This window comes from Helobdella robusta, assembly GCF_000326865.2.
Source record: "Helobdella robusta unplaced genomic scaffold HELROscaffold_15, whole genome shotgun sequence".
In the NCBI taxonomy this organism is placed as follows: Eukaryota; Metazoa; Annelida; class Clitellata; order Rhynchobdellida; family Glossiphoniidae; genus Helobdella; species Helobdella robusta.
The window spans coordinates 3,305,369-3,329,805 of record NW_008703839.1 but is presented as its reverse complement, the minus strand read 5'-3'; the positions used below and the strand labels follow the sequence as shown (position 1 = coordinate 3,329,805).

At 29.9% G+C, this 24,437-nt stretch overlaps 2 protein-coding genes across 2 annotated transcripts; both read right to left on the bottom strand.

The window, feature by feature from the left end:
* Positions 1 to 2,032: 2,032 nt before the first annotated feature.
* On the bottom strand, positions 2,033 to 8,388 carry HELRODRAFT_185403 (hypothetical protein). The gene is made up of 10 exons (XM_009015290.1): positions 8,250 to 8,388; positions 6,528 to 6,629; positions 6,077 to 6,314; positions 5,930 to 5,976; positions 5,559 to 5,637; positions 5,088 to 5,200; positions 4,608 to 4,736; positions 3,944 to 4,036; positions 3,384 to 3,607; positions 2,033 to 3,324 (listed from the first exon to the last, which is right to left on the bottom strand). Exons 1-9 carry the CDS (start codon positions 8,274 to 8,276, stop codon positions 3,500 to 3,502), a joined length of 936 nt encoding a protein of 311 aa, XP_009013538.1. The 5' UTR covers positions 8,277 to 8,388; the 3' UTR covers positions 2,033 to 3,324; positions 3,384 to 3,499.
* A 5,818-nt stretch (positions 8,389 to 14,206) lies between these two features.
* Positions 14,207 to 18,726, bottom strand: HELRODRAFT_74724 (hypothetical protein; the record flags this gene model as incomplete). Its single annotated transcript, XM_009015289.1, has 9 exons — positions 14,207 to 14,429; positions 14,908 to 15,008; positions 15,236 to 15,360; positions 15,675 to 15,815; positions 15,943 to 16,192; positions 16,429 to 16,599; positions 17,083 to 17,259; positions 17,469 to 17,569; positions 18,654 to 18,726. Coding segments are annotated over 9 exons (1,362 nt in total), but the record flags the coding sequence as incomplete, so codon positions are not given.
* Positions 18,727 to 24,437: the final 5,711 nt, after the last annotated feature.

The window sequence follows — 24,437 nt, the reverse complement described above, 5'->3', positions numbered from 1 at the left end:
CAATTTCTATCAATAATCCGCATAGAGCCGCAGAATATTGTACACACTAAACCATCGATTTTTCTTTGCATATGTACAAAAATATATATAATTTTTTTTATTCATTTGTTAATAATAGAGTAATTATTTTATTTATTTATTTATTTATTCAAATTTACTTCTAAACATTTTTTGAAGGATAATAATTTACATAACATACGAAAAATTTATCTAAAGCCGTACACTATATATTACAATGATAACCGGACCATGCACATAAAAACCAATATTATATAAACAAACATACAATCAGTAGTAATCTACATAAAAAAAAACACTATCAATAATAACAACTAACAATAATAACTACAACAATATTAAAAAAATAGAATTCAAGACAACGTTGGAAAACAGTTGACTTAAAGTACGGCGAAGAATTTCTAACAAAAGGTGCAGAAACTTTTTATAAAAACCTTTTTATAAACAGGTTCTTATAAAATTTGGTAGCCTGTTCCATTTATATACCCTATAAAAACATATATTTCTATTGAGTAGTTTGGTTTTAACAATAGATTCTTTTAATTTTTTTTCAAAATTGGAACTCGGTGGTTTTGCCTTGATTTCATATTTAAATGAATTATGTAGATAATTGTCTGATGGTCTTATAGCACTATTAAAAAATCGAAAAATAAAACAGCAGCGTTTAAGATAACAGCAGATTTAAGATAAACAAAAAAAACTTCTATCTATAGGAAGTTCTAGTCTTTTTGTTTTAATAACAATCCATGAGTGTAAAACCAAAGAGACAACTTAAATGCTAGTAAACCAACAGATCTAAAAACATATTCCAAATAATTTGGACAAGAACCACATTTAAAAGCTAGCACTGCAGTTTTAAAATAATTTGTTGTTGAACAGGAAGTCATTATAGAGACCTCAGTCGTTCAGAAATATGATCAGAATTGTGCACATCAGTATGTCTGAGTTCAAATCCGGCTTACCATCCCAAAAATTGTCTCAAACTTTTTCTTACAATTTCAATTAAACACCAATACTTTATGATAACATGAAAAAAACTTAAAAAGCACTGAAAATCCGTTGTTGTGATTCTTTTTTTAGTATTAATATATATTTACTTTAAATTTATGTTTTGGCCCTGTTATACTTTGTTTATCGTTTGTGCCCGGAGTTTTCAGGTATTTAGAGTATTCAAACATTTAAATAGTTTTTTAGAAGATATATTAATGATCAGAGAAAATTTTAATTTTTATAAAACAATCTTATATTTATATTAGTGATTTCAAAATATCTTTGTAATGATTGTTTAAATTTGTTGAAAAGAAAAATATTAGAAACGTTTCTTTTTTACTCACAACAATTAAAAGTCATTTTTGTTATTGATTTCTTATTATTCACAAACTAAAATTTAATTCAAATTGGCACTGTGGTGATAGTTGGATGTCTGTTACATGCGTTCAAGGAATTATGCTTGAAAAAATTAAGTTTCGGAGCGAAACCGAAAACCAAAAAAACCGATATTATTTCAGGAACGAAAACCGAACCGAAATTCGTTTTGCTGATTGAACCGAAAACGTAAACCAAAACGAAAAAAATTACGGTTAGATGCCCTGAATTCACTCTACTCTTCAGATCAGTTCTTTGAAGCTGGCTTAAGTAAACGTGGCGGCAAACACAAAGAGCGTTCTCTTTGTGTATGCTTGGTTTAACAAGCAAATTTCGAGGTAACGATAAGGATAGATTTAAAAGTATTAGACAAATATTTCCAAATTAAATAAACTTTTCACTAGGTATAACTCAGCATTATATAGCCTTCAATCGCTTCAGTTGAGCGTCTTTTTCATTTCAGGAGCTTTTATTCCGACTAAACAGCGAACCCGCTTGTCTGATGATCTGTTTGAGACATAACCGCTCCTAAAGTTAACATACATTCTTTGTGAATTTTAGTGTTAATGTCTGCTTTAAAACGCCAAGCCAACCCGTTTAAAACCTGCATATACGCTACTTTAAGTAAATTAATTCACACTACTATTTAAGAAATAATAATTTGTTATATTAGCAATACCAGAGACAACATTACTATTTCTTAAAACAATTAATTGAATAGTGAATCACATGATGCAATAAAATTTAAGTAAGTCAATAAAAATGGATGACTGGTTCTGCAATTAAATTCATTCATTCATTCAAATTCATTACTGCCAAGCTCGAACTAGGAAAATGAAATGTTGCCAATCTCGCTTCACCATTCTGATGACATCGCTGAACAAATTTACAAAAAATGATAAGTCCCTCTTCTGTTTGTATGCCTTAAACATGCATTATGTCTACGTGTAACACAACACAAGAAAATGGCATGAAACTAATGGTCATTCTCATAATTATATTATGATTTTCAATAATCCAATCAAGCACAAAAACCAGCATAAGTATAAAAATTCAGAGCAAAAGCAAAACTAATCCTACGAGTCGAAAAGTAAGAACGCTACATCCTACTCAATGATGTTCATTAGCGGAAAGAACTTAATGAATCTTCCACATATAATCTTCAAACCAAGTAGACAGTAGACTAATTTTGCAGAAGCGTTCGCGAGATCAATAAGCAACACACAAACAATTCACTCGACCACAAAAATTCACCATTCACTATTGTTTACGTAGACAATGAATTCAATCAAATAAATTATCGTTATTGATCCAATCAAAAATTTACAAATTATTGAACATTCCTCTGCATTTTAAAGAACTTTTAGCAACAAAACATAATGACAATTCTATAAACACAATTCTACAAGTCTTTGTTTGAAATAACGATTAGTGTGTTACAACTTTTAAAGAAACAGGAAATTACGAATATTAAAAAAAAATTATACAAAATTAAAATCCTAGAAAGTAGAAACATTAATATGTACATTCAGATATATGTAGTCACTTAATACTAGCACACCGAACCATTCTTACCAGTTAATTATAAATACACCTTCACAAACGTAAAAACAATTTTTCAGTTAAAACAATGTATCAAGCAAATAGATAAAACATACAAACTGACTGATGGGATTCATAGAAACTTAGCACAAAGTAGCAAGTTGGGACAAACAATGGGAATCTTGATGACTCAGAGGCACGCCAGCCAACATCAAACAGAAAGGGCAGAACAAGTGATATTTGCAAAGGAGCTATATTCATTATTTATTGCCATTTACATTTGTTTCAACTGTTAGAAACAAGCTAACTGTTAAGATATTATTAAATGTCATATGAAATCAGTATGTACTGTACTTTTACAGAGAAACTTAAATAAATATATACATATATATATATTTACAATATTCTATAATTATGGTCTATTACAAACATATATATATATATATATATATAATATATATATATATATATATATACATATACACACACACACACACATATATATATATATAATATACATTATCAATTGCGTTTCACTACATTTCAATTCCTGTAAGTGTAACAGCACCGTCGGTTAAAATTCTGCCTCACCGACTGCCTTCTGAAATACAAAATCTTTTCCTTTCAGGTTCATTATGCCATCCTTCAGGTGAAATTTCCATTTAGCTTTGCTTCTATTTATCTGGAAGGAAGTGTTATCACATTGAAATATATATATATATATATATATATATATATATATATATATATATATATATATATATATATACGCACGTGTCTATTATAATTTAGAATTTATTTATAGTAAGAAATAAAAATTGCCAAAAATGGCACAAGTTGGTGAAACTCAAATATCTATCTAAAATCTTTTTCTATGTAAAGAATATGTCACAGCATAATGTATAATCTAAATGCATCAAATGTAGACAAGAATGCAAATTTTTTCCAAAATTTGAACGATTGAATGAAAAATTGAATAAACGAAAGGAAGACTACAGCAAAAAATCGAGTATGCAACCTTATCAAATTGGCAGACAACTACATTGTCGACATCAAATAAATCTTGCGTGTCGTCCTCGTTTGGGTCATCATCTCCTGAATTTAAAGGATCCTGTATAACATTTTCCGCAAGTTAAAATTCATTTTTCTAAATAAGCTCGAATTAAAATACATTGAGCAGTTATCAATCCAGAAACTTTTCAAAATGTTTACAAATCATTAGAGCTTACCATAAATTTTTGCCACAACGCAAAGATGTGACCACAAATTCAATATCATTTTGAGACTAATAAAATGTTCAAAACAAAAGAAACAATATTGAATTGAGAAGGTTCATAAACATTTTCTGCCATTTAACAATCCTGATTACTGCAAGCAATCAACAAATTATGAGCAAAAATGATCCATTCTAATGTAGAGTAATTCAAAACAATCATAACAGTGAGGCAGACTACAATGCATACATACAACCAAGCGACCTAATGCACAACTAATCATACAATCAAATGAAAGTTGGCCTGAACGAATGAATGAATGTATGAATGAATGAATGAATGAATGAATGAATGAATGTATGAATGAATGAATGAATGATTGTTAGAATGAATGAATGAATGAATTAATTAATTAATGAGTGACTGATAGAAAGAGCGAGTGATTGAATGAGCAATCAGAAGACCGACGTCTTCAACTTCTTCCCCATTCTGTGCTGATGCTTCATTGGCATCATCGTTGTCGTCATCATGCTTGACGTCATCATCCTCATCATCTGAGCTGCTATCATCCAGACCATCTAACTGCACTATATTGTGCTGATTGAATTCAAGCAGTACACATTTTAAACTATAACTACAAAGAAACAATAACGAAAATAGATAGCAAGGTTAAGAACATTAGAGGTAGCCAAGAACAACTTGATCATATCTTAAAACCTAAATTCAACACTTAAATATAGACTGGTGCTACTAAAACTCTTCAATAATTTTTACATGTATCCACAACACACACACACAGTGCATGTAAACACACGTGAAACAAGGCATCACACACATTGTATGTGATAGGCGGGGATCTCTCTACAGTCAAATCCAGTCAATACAAGAGAAGTGCCAGGCACTTTACCATTACCCCATCGCATATGTATATGTATGAGTGTAACTAACTGTGCCAGCATTGTCGATTGTGACCCCATTTTGAGGTGTAGCATTCGTGGCAATTGGCTGGTCACTCAGTCCGAATATGATGTTGTTCTGTGATTGGATGAAAGAAGCTCCCCCTATGGTTTCATACAAATTTTTCAACCAATTATAAAATGATTTGCAACATTCAACTGAATTGAAAACTAATATGGAATTCATGCCAATTGTATTGTATTGTATTGTAGAATTTGTATAGCGCTTCTTATGAGTTTACTTCAGGAGTGCTCTCTTTATTTCTTATTTCCTTTGCTGCAGTAAGTTGAACAAATTGTTCTTCAGACGTCTTTTGAAGTCACCTCAACTCATGATATTGAATATTTTCAAATTAATGATATGTAAGAATGTAGCTAGTATAAAACTGATAAAGGCCAAATAGAAAAAAATTACAAATAAATACTTTTATAATAATTAATATAATAAATTAGTGTAGCAAACCGAGGGCATTGAGATTGTTGAGATGTTGCAAGAGGACTGGATTCAAAGACTGGCTCGTTGACTGGCCTGCTAGGTGAGCCTGTATGTTTAAATTAATGAATGATGTGCAGTTTGTTTGTTTGTTTGCTGCTGCTACTATCAAAAATGAATTCATGTGTTGTTTGTTATCACTATTAATATTTAAATTTAGCAAATTATTGCGTATTTGTAAAAAAAAAACATTACCAAAATTTATATTTAGAAATTTTTTTGAATAAACATAATCAAAAACTTTGCGAAATAAAACATATTCTTATAAAAATATTTTGGTAACACAAAAAAAAGTATTAATTCATTATTGTCAATTTTTAAAGGAAACAAATAAAACAAACATTAACCAAATGACTTGGGCCAAGATTTAAGACAGAACCTGCTTGTGCTAAAAATTTCAGAAAATTTCAGAAATAATTTTCTTATAAAATATTTTTTAAAATTCAAATATGAAACTAAAAAAAAACGATAACAGATAAAAATGAAACCTTGCAAATTTGTTAGCTGTTGAAGTTGTGAAGGAGATAAAGATGTGATGCTGTTGTTGTTACTGTGGTTTGGGCTGTTGTTGTTGAGAATGAGTTGTTGTGTGGGGTGTAACGTTCTGGTCTGATGATGTGAGTGGGCCGGTGGAGGCATTCTTGTTGCTGTTGTCGATGAGCCCAATGGACTTTCTGACATCAAGCCATCAATTGCTTTTGACAGTTTTAATTTGTTTTCCCATAACTAAGTTGTTAAAACGTCAATAACAATTATACAACTAATGAAAAAATTAAATGAAAAACTTAATGAAAGTTTAAAACCGAAGATAAATTATTTGGAGTTTTATGCCAATAATATCATAATAAAAATCACACACCTTAAAAATTATGTTTCATCAACTGAAGTAAAGAAATAAATTGCAATGACATGCTGTCAATCACAAATATATAAATGAACCTGTTTCAACTCTTGAAGAACTTGCTCATCAAGTCCTTCCTCTTGGAATGCTTCCCTAACCCCATCGATTACGTCATTCACTACACCTTTGTAAACATCAGCCTAAACAAATTGAATCAAAAATTAGAAAAACAATCACATGAATTGTTTTCTCATAAAGCTTAAAAAAGGAATAGGATGGATCAAGCAATTTGTGATCTGTGATATCTTTGGATCAGATTGCATATCCAGAACTTGGATTCATACAAATTTAGATCCTGGTAGATTGAAATCCGAATGGCACATGCACTTGAATTAATTGTGTGGTTTAAAAATCAAAAATATTGATGAGATAAAACTCCATCTCACTGACAGATTCAATAAATATTATTTGATGTTTAGGTAATAGTGAAGTAGTAGCAGTAGTAGTTAAAATAATAAACAATGTTACTTAGGGCACTAACAATTTAAATTTTGTTTACCATTCCTTTTTTCTACTGAATTGATTTTATACTCACTTAAATTAAAATCTTATTGTTATTTTTTTATTCCTTAATCACACTACACTAACATTGAAAATCTGTTAAAAACTTTGTTTCTCTTTTTCTCAAATTGCTTTTCAAGCATTGCAATGTCATACAATTATTATATTATATTAATTTCAAACATTAAATAAGCTGTATGGCTAGTAAAATTCACCATGCCCAGCAACTATTGTACTTTATCTTATACAGTATACGAATATTCTTAAAGAATTCTTATTCTCAAAGAATTCTTATTCACTCATTAAATTCTTATTATATTGTGTCATAAATCCTCTTTTGTTGAGTTGTTTATTGTGTCTGACATCCTTATTTGTCACATGATTTGTGTAGCTAATTCACATCCTTCTTCAACAAGCCATTTACTTTTCTCTTGTAATTTCTCAGAACAAACATTTAAAGTTAGCACCTTAAACTTCATTTAGTTACGTAAGTCTTGTTACTTGGTAGTTCCTTCTAAGTATATTTTAAGATTTCTTTTAAATTCTTCTTCTGTATCTGAATCACTCCCTAGATATGTAAAGCCACAAAGTTTTATGTTCATTGTCAGTCGGTCTGATTGTCATGTTTAAGACTCAAAAAGATATAATTTTTACTAAGAAATTGCATTGACAATAATATCTATCTTTTCTTACTTTATCATTATTCTATTCTTTTTCAATTAATTTTAACTGACAAATGCTTTTATGATGAGGCAAGCAAGTTGTTAATGTTTGTAAAAAAATTTTAAAACTTGATCTAGTTCGTTTAGTTTAGGTCAGGATATTAAAATAATTACAAATAAATACTAAAGAAAAAACTATAAATAAGCATAACTTTGTACAAATTATTTGAAAAATAAAAACTTAATTTTACTTGTCTTAAATTGAAATGAAACCAAAAGCAAAAGAACAGAAAAGAGCAAACTAAAAAATATAAAAACAATTACTATGACTGTCAGTCATAGTGATATAAATATTATATTATAATAAAATTGTTTTTATATTTTTTAGTTTTAGTTATTTTAGTTGACATGACAAGATAAATTTAATTAACAAACAAATGTAAATGAATTAAAATGATATAAAAATAACATTATTGATAAACTTCAAAGTTCGGTTCAAACTGAAACCAATCAATTTTAATAATTTAATTTAAAATTTTTAATTTTTAATTGAACTCAGGAACGCGTAATTAAATAAAATATTTTATTAATACCCACCACACTTGTACTTTTGGCTTGAGACATAATTTAATTTCTGCTTCGAACTTTCTTCAATTAAGCTACAATTGAACTTATTTACTTATTTTTAATTTAATTTTAATCCCTGACAAACAGGAAAAGATCGAGCCACACTCGAAAGTCTGGCAATGTAACTTATCACCAAACTCGCCTTATATAAAAGATTTTTTAGATAGCTGAATGGACCAATGAGTATACAAGAATAGCAAGAAGCGGCGTTGAGACGGTAAAAAAATATCAAAAATATATTGGAAAATTTTTAATGCATAAATTTTAATAGTTTAAATACCTGTTCTATAATTTATAATTGAACTTTTTATAGAAACATTGAAATAAAATTACTAATTAGGCAAAATTTAATTCTAATCCTCGCATACACCTACCAAACGTTATTTATAAAATGTCGACACTTACGGTGAGCTATCTCGGAACATATAAAAGCAAAAATCTGTCTGTTGTGATACGCTAGGTTCGACGCAAGTTGAGTATAGTGAATAAAATTGATTTTTTATATATACGTTTGATTCCGTTTGCTTATTATTGCTTCTGTTATTATTTGACAAAACCCTCTAATAATCATAAATCAAGCCACTTAAATTATAAAGAAAGATTATTATACAATATATAATGATGTATGTGTTGTGTATGTATACCAGTATACTTCCGTGTTTTATATGTGTGTGTCTGTGTAATATATGTATATATCTTTTAATATTTTACTATGTAAGTATATAATAAGAAATACGTCATATGCATACTGAAAATTTAAGTGTAGATATATGTATTTTTCTTTTTTGGTCTCTGAATAATTTTTCATTTCATTTGATTAAATAAAATATGATTTTTTCATTTGATATACGAGTAAAGCCAGTTAATCGAACCAGATTTGGTTGACATTGACCAAACCATCTAAACATAGATTTGACTTTTTTTTAAAGATATGATGTGCCATTTCAAACCGATAATAACTTATGTAATAGTGTTTATTACAAAGACAGTTAATCAATCAATTCAATCAATCAATCAATTAGCTTATAAAGCGCTATTTCCGCGATGTTCAACAGCGCTCCTCAATGAATTTTGAAAACAGATGGGTCTTGAGATCCGCTCTGAACTTCGCAAGGGATGGAGAAGTAGTCAGAGAAGTAGGTAGAGAGTTCCAGAGAAACGATTTAAAAATTGCTTTGTTGAATTTTTTTTAAAATATACTCAGGAAGATTGTTTAGCGGCATTCATACATTTTAACATATAATAGATTGTACCATGCATTTAAAATTCACTGAACTTTACAGAATAGCTTAATTTTAATGCGCTGAATAGCCCACTAAAGATGCATGCATCATAAGCTATGTGTAACCTGCAGGATCTGAGAAAATCCATTTAATGAAAAGTCACAAAAAAGCTTAACTTAAACTGATTTCACTGGCCTTGTTACAGAGGTATTCCTCGTGCTTGCAGATGAAACAATTTTTGTTTGGTGAAATAAAATTTTGTTTATTAATGTGTAAAAACTAATGGGTTCCGTCGATTTTATTAAATTTATAATTTGTGACAAATTTTCGATTTGCGTAAGCTGATCCGTTTAAATTACAGTTTGCAGAATTCCGCTAATTCGATTTTTTACTCTATTTATAACTTAAAGATGAAAATAACAGTGGCTCAGCCTCATATTAATTTAAATGGAAAACAATAAAAAGGTGCAAAAATTTGAAAAAAAAATTAAAATTCTGGTAAAGGATTTATTCAATAATTGGAAAAATATTTGGCTCTATGGTTTTATTAATTTATTATCACTATTATTTACTGGAACTTGAAAGGTTTAACCTAGATTCTAGAAGCAGTTGTTATCAAGATAAAACAAAATCTTTGTCGGATTGATGAAAGAAGAATAAATATTAGTCTCGACAGCATATATGTATTTTATTTATTAATAAATAATATTAATTTACTTAATTTAAATTTTAATAATAGTATATATGAAGTACAAAAAGAAGAGGTCTAATGTTGATAAGATGTAGTTTTCAAAAAAAATTAAAACTTATTTGTCAATCTCTTACTGTCAATCTCGATGTCGAAATCAGGAGAAGCGTTGTTTTGTGAATATAGCATCACTGAAATTGGATCGTCCTAAATATTTGGTTTTGTGTAAAAAACAGTTTCGATGAATAACGATAGAACTTTCCCCAAATAATGGTAGTTTTCACGCCTTAAAGATAATACAATAACATACAAAGAATATGTGGAAAGCATTGAATGAGACAATCAAGATCTTGAAACAGTTCATGAAATTGATGTCGCGATTCATCTTTGCGTCATCCGTCAGCCCTGCTCAAGTTTGGCAACATACGGCACTCGATTTAAATAAGAATCGCGACATTAATTCCATGAATTGTCTCATTCAATGCTTTCTACGCATTCTTTGTATATTAATGTATTAACTTAAATAATAATAACAACAGATAATAATAATAACAATAGATTTTTTACCCAGATTGAACCAAGTAATCAAGAATCTGTGTTAATATCACGTTGTTGATGATCTCGTTCGTGGTGAATAAAAGAAGTGGAGTAATTCAATCGTGATTTGTTATTGAAACAAAATTTATACTCGCGTCGCAACAACATACATAACATTTTAACAAATGAATAAATTCCTAAGAATTATATAATTGACACATATTCAACAAATAAGGATTGCTAATACACATGAAAACATTCAATTGAATGACTATCAAAATAAAGACATCGTATGCAGGTGAATGATTAATCAATAGACATTACGTATATATGACAATAGTGTAAAGTACAAGCACGTGTACAGTACAGTGAGGTACCATAAAAATTAAATCCAATCATTCGTCGGATACACGCAAAAAATAAATTAAAAAATAAATACACTGATCATTTATTAAGGGCTTGGTTTGCAAGAACGCACACCTGCATGCAAGCACTTGTATAGGCATGTATATCATTGCAAATGATATATATATATATTTACACACTCAAACATAATTTATATGGATACGCACACAAACATACACATATGTGTATGTGTGTGTCCTCGTGCCCGCGTTCGTTAGTCCGTTAGAAAATTTGTACAACGTTTAAATGGATGACCAAAGTTTCATAAATATGTAAGTACACACATTGTGACAGATGTTAACTTGAACATAATGTCATCAAATGAAACTGACTACAATTAAATAAATGATAATCTAGGAAAGTTTCAAGAAAAGATACAAAACAATTCGAATTGCCATAGTCCACAAAATCACACACACACATATATATATATATATATATGTGTGTGTATATATAGGTGTATATGTGAGGAAAAAAGTTTTTGCTAAAAGAACGTAAAATTAAACCTAAATCTGAATGAATAAATGAATAGTAAATTTAATATCTGATGTTTTCATCACAATTTAATTTCAAATAGAAAAATGTTTTCATCGATGATTTTCAATTAAAATCACGCTGGCGTGACTAGTTCGTGGATTATATGTGCTCTATCATTGAACTTACAAGTGCTTATGATCATATAGAAAATATCAACTGACTGACGTATCATCTCTTTTCTTTATTCTCGCGATTGTAATATGCATGTGGTGGTTGATTATTATTAACATTGTTAGCATCTGCTCCAAAAGTGCGATCATCTAGCTGGCCCAGCTGGTTCTTCATTCGAATGAGGGACAATCTCAGATGGTCTACCAACTGTATCGTCGATGACAAAACGTTCTTCCATTCTTTAATTTCTAAACTAGTTAAGATTTTCTTATCTGCCTCATCAGATTTCGTCCAATCATTTCCAATCACATTCTTCATCAGCTTTTCTGCTAAGCGAGGCTTTTTCAAAAGGTCCTCATAAACATCCCTGCACGTATTTGAGTTACATTAATCGTGAATTAAAGAAAAATAGAAATAAAGTTAAATAAACTTAGTAAATTAACATTTCAAAACATAGAAATTGGAAACGTTAAGACCTTCTGTATGAAAGAGGATTGGCAGTCATTGAAGATGATAGTGACGATAGGAGATCGTCATCCTGACTGCCTCCCACTTTCGACTTTAACATGTTCGTGGCTGACTTCTCTAACGACCAGAGTTTGTAGAAAAACACAGCATTGAAAAACATCAAAACAACCAGTCTGTTGGCAATTCGATTGTTAAATTAAGAGATAATTGTACGAGTAAGAATATTCAGCCCTGTGTGTAAAAACTGCAAATGTAAATTAACTCATGTGCTAATTAATGTTCAAAGCAATAAATAACATATACTTTATATACACACTATATCGGAATCGTTAAAAGTGGAATACACAAAATATAGACGGCTCAGTTATTTAACATAAGTGTCCATATCACAAATAGACAGAAAATTCCAATTATCGTCTAACAAGTTAAATGAATATTTTTTTTAATTAAATAATATTTTTTTAGTTAAATAATATTTTTTAAAATCTTTTAAAATGATGATAAACTAACACAACGCAAACGAGTCTGACGAGAACATCCATGGTAAACTTAGGGTGATCAGCTAGCGTAACATAGCTAGGTTTTGAGTCAGTGTCTGTTAATGAATTGAAATTAAAATTAGTGAAACGTTTAAATATAATTAACCTTTAAAAGGTGTAACAAGTCACATGCTAAGAGATCAAACAATTATAAATGATGCTAGATAAGTGAAATTTTATTGATTCATATCCATTTAACAGCTTTGAAAAAAAATTTACAATGATCGTGCATCTATAAAAAGTGGGTTAAATATTAAACAAGTATGCACTGGAAAGACGGAACAAAAGGTTGAATACTTTTAACAATGGATGAAACATGAATAGATGCCTGCTTGTGAACAGGCGCCTGGTCAGCGACAGGAGATGATGGAGTGACACTGGATGGACCGACGCCATTTTCCACTCCAGCATTCTCTCCCACCACCCTCCTTCTCCTCAAAAAATTACGCTGCTTAAGAGACGGTGATTGAGATAGACTGATCAAATGGCGGTCAGATTCCAAACGTAACAGGTCAGCTGGTGGTTGGTGGGAAAGATTAATATTTAATGAGTCAAGAGAGGCAATTTAAACAGTGAGACTGAATGAAAAATTGAATGAGATTAAATGATAAAAAAATTATTAAAAAACTAAACGTTTAAAAAAATTAACATGCAATTTAAAAATAATTAATGCACTTTGTTTTTGCAGCGTAACGAAATAATTTATTGTCGTTAATTTATAATTATTATCAATATTTTGCTTAAATCAACTATATCAGACTCTCAGAAAGCAAAAATGAAAAGATAATTTATAGCAAATTTAAAAATTTTATGAAACCTTGAGCGTCTTACACAAAAAGCCCCATTGTAAATAATACAGAATAATGTAAATGATATAGAATTCAAAGAATGAGTTTTTATTCAAATTGAAATTATAACTGAAGTAAACTTAACATAGAGGACCAAAAAACCATCAGACCAACGTTACGAACCTAACACACTGAATGTTGATATGATACCCGCTGTAACGTTTTTCTCAAGAAAATCTAGAACAAATATTATAACGGCCAATATAGAAACATGCATTAGGAAAATTATGATGACAGACAATATTTAAAATTTCATTCATTCTTAAATTTTCATTTATTCTCATTCAAGTATAGAAAACTCTAATTAAAAATCACATGCTAACTTGACTGTTCAGCAATGTAAACCACACAAAAAATTATCGATAGTCATTCTCATCTGTTAACTTTAAACTTAAAATGAGTTTATCATTTCTTAAAATCTACATTTTCAACTCTCCTCTTGGCACGAGTACTAAACATGCATGTGTACATAGTACATTTGTGCTAAACAGCACAGTGCAGAGTTCCAATAAGACAATATTTGTTCTCAAAACCGCATATAAATATATCATATTTGTTTTCATAATCTATCTCATAATTTATCACGATCATCATCAAAATCATCGTCATCATCATCATCAGCAGCAGCAACAACCACAACAACAACCACATTATAAATATCATCATCCTCATCATTCTTGTATAGTATCACGTGAGGCATACTTTTGATGAAGCCCCATACATTCTTCTTGTAATTAATCTGACTTGTAATCTTTAGTCTGCTTCTTTTATCTGATAATCTAGACAAACAGTACCTACAAAAAAAATAAAACATCATAGATAAAAATAATAGTTATTAAAATAATAAAAATAATAATAATTTAATTTAATTAATTAATAATAATGTAGGCAATAATATGCAATATCAGCCAAATGGTGTATGCCCTCATGGTGAAAGCAGTGATGATGATAATAAACATTAAAATGACAAAACAGCAATGATCCGCATATCGTAAAAACACACATACAAACACACATATGAACAGGCACACACACACACACACACACATCTACAAACATACGCAAAAATAAATAAATATCGCTGAAGTCACTTGACAGCTAATGAATTCAATCCATTAACTGCCATTTAACCAAAAAATAAACAACTAAATGAACAATCTTATTTAACCATCCAATCAAACAACCAACCAACCATCTAATCAAACAACCGACCAACCAATGAAGCATCGAACCGCCAAACCATAGTTCCAACCGCTCAATAAAGCAAGTAACCTGTTGGTGATAAAAAAGTTCTCTCCGTATGGAATGCCTTCGTTGACACACTCACAATCGATGAGGTAGAAGCGGCCTGGCTCTGATTCCGTGTGCATCACCTTCAGAGAATATTACCCCGATGAATGTGTTATAAATATCAATTACATAAAAGATTATTACAATGAATCCCAAATGATAATAGCGTAATTAATAAATTATCTCCGTTTATCAGTTATGTTCACCATGGCAGTGTCAGATAATAAATCATGACAACAGATAAAATTACAGTATATGTAAAACAAGCCAAAAACAACAGCAACAACAACAAATAAACAAAAAAACCAACTTGTTTTTCAGTAGATGGCGAATGTTTGGGACCTATGCTGAAGTCAAGTGTGAGTGTGTATGAGATGTTCCTGACCTTTCTGCCTTTTTCATCCAGCTCTTCTGACCAGGGGTTCAATGAAACGTCTAATTGATCATTATTAAAGTTACGTTACTATACTGCATGTTTTGTGCTTTATAATGAGGCAAATGGGAAATTAAAGTTAAAATAAAAACGTAATATTTCAATGTTGATAGTCATCTTAAGTAAATTGATCAACATTTGAATGCGGATGTAGGAAGTTATCAAATGTTTTGCATTGCATCCTAAATTTTATCCTTTTATTCATTAGAACCAAATTCAAAAAAATGAATTTTACAAATTAATAATTTCATACTGAAAAATGAATCAACATAATAATAAATATCAAATTTTGTAAGAAATTAAAATAATTAATAACCAAAAGTCTTCTTGGTTTTGATGAACTCTCTGTATATCTGAGAATCTGAGAAGACATGTTGAAAGACATCATCGACAGTCAAATCATAGGCCTCGTCCAACACATCAATGCTGAAGTGAGAATGCTTTGAGCAGTAGTCAACTGTTCAGTAAGAGCATTTAAATAAAAGAAAGAAAATGAAGAACTTGATTTAACTAATTGAACAGTTATATAGAGATATATAAAATTATCGTAGCTTATATATAATTTAAATAATTGAGAAACTAACCAAGATCATCCCCACTGGAGCTCTCTTCATCCTCGCTGCCCTCACATTCCCTGTAGTCTGCATCTCCCTCTTCCTCCTCCTCCTCGTCATCCTTCACCACATCAGCAGAACAACCACCATCATCATCGTTGAAGCTCTCAACGTCATCATTTAATGTGGTGCTGTTGACGATGCCGTTGCACGTTGGAGATCTATTCGATGAGGTCGTAGTTGTCGTTGCCGTAGATGCTGCTGCTGACAAATCTAATGCCTCCTGTTGCAAAATTCCAGAATTAAACTTTCAATGAACAAGTTTTACTAATGATATTTTTGCTTAACAACAACAACAACTCGTAAAATGATGACCTTGCATTTATTTCCCACTGAATCCCAACATCTGCAACACTTTTATAAAGCTTAACTTACCAGCAAGCATATGAACTGATTTTGCAATGCGTGACCAAACAAACAAACATTCCAAATAAACACAAAAACAAACAAACAAACCTTTCCTATTTCAATTCCTTGATCCTGTCCCATCTCCATCTGTAGGTATAACTGAAACCTGTTCTTGTCATCAGACGTTAGAGGCACATAATCTTCATCATCAGATGTCAATGCTAGATCATCTCCATAATAAAAATGCACCCAGGACCAAAACTCTGGCTTGCTCATGAGCTATGAAATGATATCAGTCAAGTGACTTGATGTTTGAAACAATATAAATAATCTCCTCACGGTCAAATGATCATTAATAATTCACTGAATTCAAAATGATCATTAGCTTATTTTGTTGTTGTTTCAACAATTGCCAATAGGCGGATGTTAATTATTTAAAAAGATGACAATGATAACAAAAAACACGTTACATCATAAAATATTGTGTTAGCCTTATGTGCTTATGTCAACGAAATGAGCAATATCATTTATGAATAACATTGTACAAGTGAATAATTTAAACTAACCTTGTGAAAAATACAACTTTTGTAATAACGCTCTAATTGAAACCACACTGATTAGAAGTGTATTATCATCACCAACATCTACATGAACAACAAACCAACAACTGACCAATCCATTAACCACAGACCAACAACTGACCAACCCATTAACAACAGACCAACAACAGACCAACCCATTAACAACAGATTAACAACTGACCAAGCCATTGGAAGCATTCCTTCTGACAAGATCCAGTTGAAGGAAGACCTTATCCCGAGAACCGAATGATGCGAAGAAGTACTTGTCATCCTTGGTGCAGATCTGAATTGCATTTGGAATCACTCGAGCCGTTTTCTCTTTCGTCAGTTTTGTTATGTCTTTGCATCGTATTATTACCTACGTTAACAGCAATGATCACCACTTAGGTCACCACATCACAAAAAGGACAACAAAACTAAAAACAATATAGTGATTGAAGTGGATGTTAAGCATTCATCCAGCTAACTTAGAAAGTTAGAATAACTAGTTGTGGCATACTTAAGTAGGAATCATGAGTCAAATTTTAAACAACTGAACAATTGATCCAAAACGTCAAAACGCACCACAGTTTCCCATCTGAAGATGTTGGCATAGAAGCATATCCATGATTGGCTCAAGTACATACGACCTTGTATCAAGATATCTTTCTGCAGGGCACATGAGTAATCTGAATTTTGTTAAATTTCACTTGTTATAATTAATGAATTTATAAGGAAAAATTTGGATTTTTTGAAACCTAACCATAAATTTATATTCAAAATAACTTAAAAAATTAACTCTTCATTTAAATAACCTTGAAATTTGTTCTAATAATATGCAAATCAAGCAAATTTAAATAACAAAATTTTTAAAAACAGACATCCATCCACTGAGCTGTTATGACCAGCACATCAGCACAATGACAATCAGCACACAAAATGATAAGACAAACGAGATAATAAATAAATAAATATATATATATATATATATATATATATATATATATATACCGTAATTTATGAAATTTATGGATAGTATTTTATTACATCTCTCAACGTTTCTAACCAAATTCTTGTGTCATTATTTATTTTATTAAAGTTAGAATAATATACAGTTTTACATATTATACATTCTCTGAGTGTATAGGACCTAATTCGAATTGTCAATCATCTTCAGCACTTGTAGCAGTTCATATATTAAACAATCTCAAATTTAATTTCTATGAATATTTATTTTTATGTTCTTAGCCACCACATTTTATGTATATATAAACATGTAATATAAACGAATAAATGTTTGGGTGCACAATTTACTTAAACGCCTAGTTTTAATTGTATGTACATGTACATATTTTATTTATTATAATTAGTTGCATTATAAGAGTTGCATTTTGGGGGATGTTACCATGGTATCATATGCTTGATTTGCTTGTACATATTTTACTTATTATTATATATCATATTGTTGGCTCATTGGATTTTGATTATATCCTCTTGTTGGGGGCGTAGGAACGTTCAGCTCGTGCCTTTTAATAATAAACTATTATTATTATTATTATTATTATTATTATATCAGATTCAAATAATCAGCATAAGAATTAAATGAAAATGTTGTCATAATCTTTGGGTATATGTGCACATTGTTTATATTAAGTAATTTACTTGAACTCTGCATTATATAGTTGCATTTTCAAGGAGGGTCATGACAACGGATTTAAACAACTAGCAAACAAACATCATTAAAGTAGGAAGAGAGAAGAAAGAAGAACTGACCAACAATGAGTCGCTCGTCAGCAGGCAGTGCCTTGAATATCCTCTTGAAATCCTCACTTCGTGATTTGTACGAGGGACTGAGCACCTGAATACCAAGCAATCAACATTGTAAATAAAAAAATTAATTATGTAATAAGCAAGCAAACCGATAGATAATGTGGTGTACGTCTTCAACTAAACACCACCATCAAAACTAAAGCCAAATGAACGTGTGTTACCATAAAGGCACAAACACATATTTACAATAAATACATTATATGTAATGTTTCTAACATATAGAAAAATCTCCTTTTGTAAATTATTCTAATGTTCAAAAATAATAACAGCACGAATAAAATACTATGGAGGTCAGCGTGTGAGCATGATTGGAAGTTAATAGTGATACATATCGTATCCCAAAAAGTCAATTTGAATTTGAAAAAAAAAACAAGTAAAAAGCTTGCTCAGTTAAACATAGAAATGAAATAAACGAAAAACATATGTAATATTGTAATGCATTAGCATTAGAAATATCTATCAAAATTAAATACAAAATATTTATGAAAAAACATTTATTTATTTATTATGATGAAATCACCTATACTGAAAATTTGTCTAATTATATAGGAGACTAGAGTTAATTATTTTTAAAGCCATGTTAAATACAACAAAGGATTTGAAAAACATGAAAAATTGTTTGCTCAGACATCAAACCAAAAAGAATCAATCAAATCCATTTGTCTATTTCAGGGCAGAGATGAGCGATTGTACTTGTAACATGAATGTTCAAGACATCAGCATGACATGCAATTTCATTAAATACTCAAGCTAGCAGTTTTAAAAATCAGATGGGTTCTAGGTAAGAACTTTATAGAAAGACTTATTGTTTAAAACTTGTTTGTACCAAACAGGGATGTGTATGTTAGCATGACTAATTAACATAAAACAAAGAGGTCATATAAACAAATTGTTCTTTGGTCTAATTTCCTTGAATGACAGATACCCAGTTAAACAAATAAACATTGTTTGTTAGCAGTAGAACCCCAAAATTAATATTAACTGAATATTCAGTAAATGACCCGTAGGAAATATTTCAGATATAATAAAATAGATAAATGTAAAATATATGCACAGCATTCAACTAGAAATAACATTTAAAGAGTTAGTTAGCAGTTAGTTTCGTATGATAACTACATGTAATCAATATGTACATACTAATTATTTTTGTAGCACAAAAACACTGATCGTAAACTATGGCAAGCAAAAACACCCACAGCTTCACATAAACAAATGTTGACAGAGTTCTAAAGATATATTAATGTTAAAAAATAGAGAACACAAATTTAATGTCATGAATTTGGAGACTAATATGAGATGATGGTTTGCTTTCCAGCAGATTAGGGTTGGCTTGCCATTTAAATATACGTACATATATGTACATTACACACACACACACACACACACACACACACACACACACACACACACACACATATATATATATATATATATATATATATATATATATATATATATATATATATATATATAGTGGATTAAGACTGTCAGAAATGCAATTATAGATGAAAATCACAGCATGTTCAGCGTTAGTTACAAAGAATGTACAAGCTGGCGCTATAAAGAATCACATGAAAGAGAAACACAAAACTAAAATTACTAGACAAATCTTAGACCACAATGTTGAAATCTTACATTACAATAACAACTATAATAATTTACGACTAGCCGAATCAATACTCATACAACAAAGACATCCATAATAAATATTCAACAACGGGCAATTGGAATTCTTCCCACTAATAAATTTATAAATAGAGGAATCATCCATAATATATATATATATATATATATATATATATATATATATATATATATATACCTAAAATATATATATTTGATTTGAGCATCTGGTCACATATACAACAAATCAATTCGAACACTTAAGACTAAAAAAGCTTTTTTGTTTTATCATGCATATAATAAAAAAAAAAATTTTGGTTTAGAACTAAAGAAACTTGAAAATGATTTCTGATCAACAGTTAGAAAAATCGAAATGTTAAATTGGAAGTTAACTAACGCCGAACATGCTGTGATTTTCATCAATATATATATATATATATATATATATATATATATATATATTTACAATATTTTATAAATTCTACCGAATGTTTGGCGCCAAACATTCGGTAGAATTTATAGAATATTGTAAAAATTATGGTCTATTACCAACATATATATATATATATATATACACATACATACATACATATATATACACACATATGTATGTATATATATATATATATATATCAAGGTAGATATACTGGTACAAATATTAGTATAGATTCATAATGCCTTTGTTCAAACAAAGTCAAATTATTTTTTGAATATGTTAATGATTGAGAGACAGCTAGATATAGATATGATCAAACTGTCGTTAATCCAAATGATTAAACGAGAAAAAAATTAAATAATTATATACATGTTCATTTTAAGATGAATTAAGTTAATAATAAATAATTTTAAAATCAAAATATTTGAATAGTTAGTCAGTCAGTAGTATTTGAAAAAATAATTACATTAAATATTAAATAGTCATCAAGCGAAATCAATAAGAACATAGAAGCATTGTACACAGTTTGATTAAATTAATTAATTAATTAATAGCAATATATAAACACATCACAAAGCCCATCAAGATAAACAGCTTTAACTACAAATAGCTGAATCACACAAATCCTTAACCAGATTAAAATAAAGAATCATTATTAATAAAAATGTCAACAACGACAATTTAACGAATGAATACAATAAATCACTCAACTCTCAAGCCAAAAGGACAAACTTCACACTTGAGTGAAGCACAAAAAATGAATGACACAGCAGTTGAAAATACAATTAAAACACAACAACAACAGGAAAATTACTAACCAGTTTCTTGTGCTGTCAACAGAATGAATAAATAATATTACATATGTTGTATATGTATATAACATTATATATATATATGTATGTAAATATATATATATACATATATATATATATATATATTATGTGTGTGTGTTTTTGTTTATGACTGATACAAACAAAACAAAAACACGAAAATAGAAAATACGATGGAGGCAAGACATATTTCATCTGGAAGATCAATGAACCAAAAAAGTTATGGAAAATTGCAAAAACAATATTCATATTATTCAAAATAATAATAGCTTTTTATGTGACCTTTGTTTTGCTACAACGTGATTCAAAAGTTTACATACCTATTTTGAAAGTTACCTTTTTAAAACTATTATTGAACACGCTCTCTTTCTCTATCTCTCTCTCTCAAACACACACAGGCACACACACTCACGTACACATCACCTGTATCCCTTAGTTATCATTTGCTCACCGACGTGGTTCAAGTACCTTACAAAGAGCATTTACTGTTATTAATATTTCGCATAATGTTTTCAAGTGAAAGATTCAGAAAGTACACACTTAATATCTGACTGGCAAAAGTGTTGTGAATTATAAATAGTTTGTCGTGAATTAAGAAGTATTCGTTGTGAATTATGAAGTATTTTTTGTGAATTATGAAATATTAAAATATGAATTAAAATGTGAATTATGAAGTATCATAATAATTGTAGTTAATTATGAAGTTTTTGTATATGTTATGAACCACTTTATTTGTTGTCAGCAACAATGAATAAAATTAGGCAATCAGAAAACTTGCATACCTTTTATTTAGCACATGAATGATTTTATATTGCATTTAAATAAGGCTTGAAACACTTGACTTTGAAAAAAGGTTTAGTTGAATGTTAAAACAAAGCGAAAATAATTTCATTCTTAATAAAGAAATATTTTATTATTAACAGAAATTGATGATGACTTAATTGAGCAATTCTTCAAACTTAATATATACATCTCTAACTTGAGAGGCTTAACCTTAGAAAGACTCGTATTAAAACTTTTCTCCGCTCAACTAGCTCAAAAATATGTAGACAGACTTGCAGAACAAATTTATCTGCCTCACAATCCTTTATTACAATCTTATATGAAAACTGGCCTCCCTCTCTCACCATTGCAAAACCATTTAATAAAATCTCCAATGCTATTCATAAATAAATAAAAGTGGAAATTGAAGATGTAACCTATAAGTGTAAATATGTAATAAAAAAGTAAAAACGTAGAAGATGCAACATACATTATACCATGAAGACGTTTTCTTTTTCTTCTCAAGGCCAACTTTCCCTGATTTTCCAGCAGAACCATCACCGCCACTTTTGCTGCCACTTCCACTTGATTTGTGGTGGCTTATTTTACCCGGACTTGAATGATGATGATAATGGTGGTGTTTGTGGTGGTTGTGAGCTTTTGAAGTTTGTTCAGAGGTATCACTGAGTTTGTAGTTGCTTTCAAATTCACTTCCAGACGGATCGGGACCATTTTGAAAGAAATTGAGAGGCAAGGTAGAGGACGAGGCATTCATTGAAGTTTCTGTGCTGTCAACACTACCTACCCTCGGTCGACTCTGAAGTTTACTTTTGTGGTCAGTCTTCTGTTGATGTGCCAGGTGTCGTTGTGGAGTGTCAGAGGTTAGGGAGGATTCTTGAATGTATTCCAGTGGAAACTGAGGACTTGTGTTGCTAGATTTTGTGAAATAATAACATGCTTTCAGTGGTAAATCCAAAAAACTAAACTTAATTTATAAGTGATTGAACCTAGCAAAACAAAACGAAAAAATAAAAACAGAAAAATAAATTAATTAATAAACAAAAAATAAATTAATTAACTAAACTGAATTATATATAAAAAGACCTGTTTGTAATGTGAACTGTTGTGTGTTTATGTTCTTGCTGCTCTTGGATAGCACTGCTGATGGCAGATGCACTTTTAACATAATGAATCACTACTTTCGGTAGCTTTTTCTTGGAGGCTGTTTTAACCTTTCGATGTTTCTCTTCCTTAATATCATCTTCATTAATATCTTCCATTGTTATCGTGGCCTTACTTTTATCATTCAGTCCATTAAACACTGATCCATTTTTACCTGAAACATCTGAAGATATTCTAGCATCAGCTGGTAATGAGATTTTAGTCTTTATTACTTCTTTTTTGTTCCAGTTAAATTCAGAATTTTTTGATGCATCATTTTCATCCTTCTGGGTTGATTCAAAATTATGAGGATGGGCATAAATGACGACATTATCTTCGCTATGAGTGTCCTCGGATTTAATTTTTATCCCATTAACCAGATTGTTTCCATGATGTTCATCAGTTTCATCAATATCCTCAGCATTTTGAGTTGTGAGGTAATGTTTCTTGTTGAAAAAACTCATTGACAAGCTAGATCTCTTGACGAAATTCCTTTCATGGCCTTCACTCAACGTTAGATCCTTCCTCTTCTGATGAAATTTTTGGTCTAAAAACGATTTCTTCTTTACATCCTTTATGTGAAGTTGCTTATCAGCAAACATTCCTGCCGTTAATATTTCTGGTTCGACAGATGCACATCTAGGATGACTGTTAAAACCATCATTCTGCTTTTCAAGAGATTCAAAGCTTCCAGTAAGGCAGTTGTTTTTTATTTTTTTTAATTTTTTGCCAGTTTTGGTTTTCTTTCCTTTTGCATTAGATTTCTCGGAATCAGAATTGACCTGTTGAGATGTTTTGTTTACGGCATCTTTCCTGATGTTAATAAGAGACCTCAATGAAGCTGACAGTTTGCTCTTCATTGAGGGTGTGCTCTGCTTCGGCTCCATGTAAAAACTTGGCAAACTTATTCTGAAG

Bases quoted from the DNA above. Each gene is read 5' to 3' on its own strand.
- HELRODRAFT_185403 (XM_009015290.1), bottom strand. From the start codon at position 8,276: ATGTCTCAAGCCAAAAGTACAAGTGTG. The intron at 6,315-6,527 runs GTTCATTTATAT...TTAACAACTTAG, and splicing joins TTCTTCAAGAGTTGAAACAG to TTATGGGAAAACAAATTAAA. The intron at 3,608-3,943 runs GTTGCATACTCG...ACTTCCTTCCAG, and splicing joins TTGTCTGCCAATTTGATAAG to ATAAATAGAAGCAAAGCTAA.